The sequence below is a fragment of the Pristis pectinata genome, chromosome 43 (genome assembly GCF_009764475.1).
Source record: "Pristis pectinata isolate sPriPec2 chromosome 43, sPriPec2.1.pri, whole genome shotgun sequence".
Classification (NCBI taxonomy): domain Eukaryota; kingdom Metazoa; phylum Chordata; class Chondrichthyes; order Rhinopristiformes; family Pristidae; genus Pristis; species Pristis pectinata.
In genome coordinates, this window is record NC_067446.1 from 1,372,319 (window position 1) to 1,378,318 (window position 6,000).

Here is a 6,000-nt window from a genome sequence, read left to right on the forward strand (position 1 = left end):
TAAAAATAGAAAATAAAAACTAAGCAGGTCAGGCAGCATCTGTGGAAAGGTACAAAAAAACCCCAGCAAACATCTCAGATGAGGGAGCCTTTGGCAGAAAGCAATGAAAGTATGCATGCAGGTCATTGAGAAGGCAAATGGTATATCCGCCTTCATAGCAAGAGGATTCAAGGACAGGAGCAGGGATGTCTTACTGAAATCACACAGGGCCTTGATGAGACTGAGTATTGTGTGCAGGTCTTAGGCTCCTTATTTAAGGACGTTGAGGCTTTATAAGGCTACATTTGGAAATATTGAGAGTAATTTCGGGCCCTGTATCCGAGGAAAGATGTGCTGGCCCTGGAGAGGGTCCAGAGGAAGTTCGCAGGAATGATCCCGGGAATGACAGGCTTAACCTATGAGGAGCATTTGATGTCTCTGGGCCATGGAGTTCAGAAGGATGAGGGGAGGGGATCTCATTGAAACCTACCGGACACTGAAAGGCCTGGACAGAGCAGACGTGGATAGGATGTTTCCATCAGTGGGAGAGTCCAGGATCTGAGGGCACAGCCTCAGAATAAAGCGACATCCCTTTAGAATTGAGATGAGGAGGAATTTCTTCAGCCAGAAGGTGGTGAATCTGTGGAATTCTTTGCCACAGGAGGGCTGTGGAGACCAAGTCATTGGGTGTATTTAAGGCGGGGGGGGGGGGGAGGTTAAAGGTTACGGGAAGAAGGCAGGGGATTGGGTTTGAAAAAGAAATCAGTTATGATTAAATGACAGAACAGACTCGATGGAGCGAATGGTCCAACTCTGCTCCTTTATCTTACGGCCTTGCTATGAAAGGAGTTCAGCAAAGGGGCATCAGACCGATCCCTGGGATAGGAGGAACGACACATGAAGAAAGACAGGTACACCTGGGCTTGTATTCATTGGAGGAATGAGAGGGGGCCTCACCGAAAATTATAGTCATCGAGTCACAGTACAGCACAGAAACAGAAACAGGCTCTTCAGCTCACTGAGTTCATGCCAACCATCAAGCCATTGATACCATCAAACAATCAATATTAATTCTCCCCTTATTCCCACTGACAGCCCACAGATTCAACCACTCGTCTACACGCGAGAGGCTAATTAGACCCACTGACCCGCACGTCTTTCGTACGTAGGGGGTAGCCCATGTGATTACAAGGAGAACGTACAACCTTCACACTGAAGCCATCAGAGGTCAGGAGTGTATCTCGGTCACTGGAAGTGTGACGAAACAACTGGACAGAACTGAACAGACGAGTTCAGGCAGTCCTGAACTAGGAATATCACAGCATGAATACAGAGTTAGCCATTTAGGACTGAGATGAGCAGATATTCCTTCACTCAGAGTGGAGAACCTTTGGAATTCTCCCCCACATGAGACAGTTAAGGCCAAGTACATTTAAGGAGGCATTTATCTTTCAAGAAGCATACTGCTAGAAGAACTCAGCGGGTCAGGCATTTACCAGCCCCCAGGGAGGGAGGGGCTCCCTCAACAATCCCACCCCACAGTGAGCGGCTCCCTCAGTAACAGCCCCCAATGGTGAAGCGCTCCCTCATCATTACCTCTCCCGCGGCAACAATATCCCACAGGGCCACCTCCCTCAGCACAACCAACCATTCCGCAGGGGGCTCCTGCAGCACCACTACTGCTTCAGCGAGGCCCTCCTTCACAAAGCCCCACCTCCTCGGCGAGACCCTCCCTCTCTGCGCCCCCACCTCCTCAGCGGGACCCTCCCTCTCTGCGCCCCCACCTCCTCAGCGGGACCCTCCCTCTCTGCGCCCCCACCTCCTCAGCGGGACCCTCCCTCTCTGCGCCCCCACCTCCTCAGCGGGACCCTCCCTCTCTGCGCCCCCCACCGCCCCTGCGAGTCACTCCCTCACTAACCCCTAACCCCTCAGCAAGGAGAACCCTCACTGAACCCACCCCAGTGGCACTCCCTCCCCAACCCTCACCCCCTCGGCGAGAGGCTCCCTCATCAACCACACTCCCATCAGTGGGATGCTCCATCACTAACCCTCCACCTCAGTGAGACGCTCCCTCACCTCACTAACCCCCTACCCCCTTGGTGAGACCCTCCCTCACTAAGCCCCACCTCCTCGGCAGGACCCTCCCTCTCTAAGCCCCCCACCGCCCCTGCGAGACACTCCCTCACTAACCCCTAACCAAGGAGATCCCTCACTGAACCCACCCCCGTGGCACTCCCTCCCCAACCCTCACCGCCTTGGCAAGAGGCTCCCTCATCAACCACACTCCCATCAGTGGGATGCTCCATCACTAACCCTCCACCTCAGTGAGATGCTCCCTCACCTCACTAACCCCCTACCCCCTCGGCGAGACCCTCCCTCACTGAGCCCCCATTTCCGCGGGACCCTCCCTCACTAAGCCCCCCACCGCCCCTGCGAGACACTCCCTCACTAACCCCTAACCCCTCAGCAATGAGAACCCTCACTGAACCCACCTCCATGGCACTCCCTCCCCAACCCTCACCCCCTCGGCGAGAGGCTCCTTCATCAACCACACTCCCATCAGTGGGATGCTCCATCACTAACCCTCCACCTCAGTGAGACGCTCCCTCACCTCACTAACCCCCTACCCCCTTGGTGAGACACTCCCTCACTAAGCCCCACCTCCTCGGCAGGACCCTCCCTCTCTAAGCCCCCCATCGCCCCTGCGAGACACTCCCTCACTAACCCCTAACCAAGGAGATCCCTCACTGAACCCACCCCCGTGGCACTCCCTCCCCAACCCTCACCGCCTTGGCAAGAGGCTCCCTCATCAACCACACTCCCATCAGTGGGATGCTCCATCACTAACCCTCCACCTCAGTGAGATGCTCCCTCACCTCACTAACCCCCTACCCCCTCGGCGAGACCCTCCCTCACTGAGCCCCCATTTCCGCGGGACCCTCCCTCACTAAGCCCCCCACCGCCCCTGCGAAACACTCCCTCACTAAGCCCTAACCCCTCAGCAAGGAGAACCCTCACTGAACCCACCCCCATGGCACTCCCTCCCCAACCCTCACCCCCTCGGCGAGAGGCTCCCTCATCAACCACACTCCCATCAGTGGGATGCTCCATCACTAACCCTCCACCTCAGTGAGATGCTCCCTCACCTCACTAACCCCCTACCCCCTCGGCGAGACCCTCCCTCACTGAGCCACCACCGCCCCTGCGAGACACTCCCTCACTAAGCCCCCCACCGCCCCTGCGAGACACTCCCTCACTAAGCCCCCCACCGCCCCTGCGAGACACTCCCTCACTAAGCCCCCCACCGCCCCTGCGAGACACTCCCTCACTAAGCCCCCCACCGCCCCTGCGAGACACTCCCTCACTAAGCCCCCCACCGCCCCTGCGAGACACTCCCTCACTAACCCCTAACCCCTCAGCAAGGAGATCCATCACTGAACCCACCCCCATGGCACCCCCTCCCCAACCCTCACCCCCTCGGCGAGAGGCTCCCTCATCAACCACACTCCCATCAGTGGGATGCTCCATCACTAACCCTCCACCTCAGTGAGATGCTCCCTCACCTCACTAACCCCCTACCCCCTCGGCGAGACCCTCCCTCACTGAGCCCCCACCGCCCCTGCGAGACACTCCCTCACTAAGCCCCCCACCGCCCCTGCGAGACACTCCCTCACTAAGCCCCCCACCGCCCCTGCGAGACACTCCCTCACTAAGCCCCCCACCGCCCCTGCGAGACACTCCCTCACTAAGCCCCCCACCGCCCCTGCGAGACACTCCCTCACTAATCCCTAACCCCTCAGCAAGGAGATCCATCACTGAACCCACCCCCATGGCACCCCCTCCCCAACCCTCACCCCCTCGGCGAGAGGCTCCCTCATCAACCACACTCCCATCAGTGGGATGCTCCATCACTAACCCTCCACCTCAGTGAGATGCTCCCTCACCTCACTAACCCCCTACCCCCTCGGCGAGACCCTCCCTCACTGAGCCCCCACCGCCCCTGCGAGACACTCCCTCACTAAGCCCCCCACCGCCCCTGCGAGACACTCCCTCACTAAGCCCCCCACCGCCCCTGCGAGACACTCCCTCACTAAGCCCCCCACCGCCCCTGCGAGACACTCCCTCACTAAGCCCTAACCCCTCAGCAAGGAGATCCCTCACTGAACCCACCCCCATGGCACTCCCTCCCCAACCCTCACCCCCTCGGCGAGAGGGTCCCTCATCAACCACACTCCCATCAGTGGGATGCTCCATCACTAACCCTCCACCTCAGTGAGATGCTCCCTCACCTCACTAACCCCCTACCTCCTTGGTGAGACCCTCCCTCACTAAGCCCCACCTCCTCGGCAGGACCCTCCCTCTCTAAGCCCCCCACCGCCCCTGCGAGACACTCCCTCACTAACCCCTAACCAAGGAGATCCCTCACTGAACCCACCCCCGTGGCACTCCCTCCCCAACCCTCACCGCCTTGGCGAGAGGCTCCCTCATCAACCACACTCCCATCAGTGGGATGCTCCATCACTAACCCTCCACCTCAGTGAGACGCTCCCTCACCTCACTAACCCCCTACCCCCTCGGCGAGATCCTCCCTCACTGAGCCCCCATTTCCGCGGGACCCTCCCTCACTGAGCCCCCCACCGCCCCTGCGAGACACTCCCTCACTAAGCCCCCCACCGCCCCTGCGAGACACTCCCTCACTAAGCCCCCCACCGCCCCTGCGAAACACTCCCTCACTAAGCCCCCCACCGCCCCTGCGAGACACTCCCTCACTAAGCCCCCCCACCGCCCCTGCGAGACACTCCCTCACTAAGCCCCCCACCGCCCCTGCGAGACACTCCCTCACTAAGCCCTAACCCCTCAGCAAGGAGATCCCTCACTGAACCCACCCCCATGGCACTCCCTCCCCAACCCTCACCCCCTCGGCGAGAGGCTCCCTCATCAACCACACTCCCATCAGTGGGATGCTCCATCACTAACCCTCCACCTCAGTGAGATGCTCCCTCACCTCACTAACCCCCTACCCCCTCGGCGAGACCCTCCCTCACTGAGCCCCCATTTCCGCGGGACCCTCCCTCACTAAGCCCCCCACCGCCCCTGCGAGACACTCCCTCCCCAACCCTCACCCCCTCGGCGAGACCCTCCCTCACTGAGCCCCCACCTCCTCGGCGCTCCCTCGCCAACCCCTCCCCCCCGCAGCGCTCCCTCGCCAACCCCTACCCCCGCGGCGCTCCCTCACCAACCCCTACCCCCGCGGCGCTCCCTCACCAACCCCTACCCCCGCGGCGCTCCCTCACCAACCCCTACCCCGCGGCGCTCCCTCCCCCCGCGGCGCTCCATCACCAACCCCTACCCCCGCGGCGCTCCCTCACCAACCCCTACCCCCGCGGCGCTCCCTCGCCAACCCCTACCCCCGCGGCGCTCCCTCGCCAGTCTCTCACCGAAGCGGCCCCAGTCGGCGCTGTCCAGCGAGTCCATCACCGAGCAGAACCGGTGCATGACGGCGGCGGGCAGCCGGTGGATGAACTCCTGGCCCGGATCCCACCCGCTCATCTTGCGGGAAGGCCTCAGGCCCGACCTCCCGACCCCCGGGCCGCCGTTCCTATGGTAACCCGGCTCCCGGCGCTGACCGCCCGCCGTCTCCTCAGCCGACCGCCTGACGGCCACCCCGCCGATTGGTGGCCCACCCGATTGGTGGACCCGCGGCACCCCGCCTCCTCATGCTGGCCCGCCCCTCCCTTGACTTCCCCACTCCCAATTGGCCAATCCCCCCGCCGATCAAGCGGGCAGTCGGCCGGGTCCCCACCCACCCCGCCTCCTTCATTGGTCAGAGGAGCTGCCAATAACATACAGCCTTGCTCGGATTGGATGGCGGTGGGAGGTCTTCGCCCTTCCCCTCTCCCTCGCCTTTTCATTGGTCGCCGGTGCCGAGCTCGGGCCCGCCACGTCTCCCTTCTGTTTTCGATTCGCCAGGCTCTTGGCCAACGCCGTCCTCCCATTGGGCAAGGCCTGCTGTCAATCAAA

At 61.3% G+C, this 6,000-nt stretch overlaps 1 protein-coding gene across 2 annotated transcripts in view; it reads right to left on the minus strand.

Annotated features, from left to right (window-relative positions):
• irak1 (interleukin-1 receptor-associated kinase 1) overlaps positions 1-5,651 on the minus strand; it is an 83,833-nt gene extending 78,182 nt beyond the window's left edge. For both annotated transcript variants that reach the window (XM_052009075.1, XM_052009074.1), the window contains exon 1: positions 5,418-5,651. In XM_052009075.1, coding sequence (XP_051865035.1) covers positions 5,418-5,529 — 112 coding nt within the window. In that variant the 5' untranslated portion in view covers positions 5,530-5,651. The remainder of the gene's footprint in view (positions 1-5,417) is intronic.
• Between the last annotated feature and the right edge of the window lie 349 nt (positions 5,652-6,000).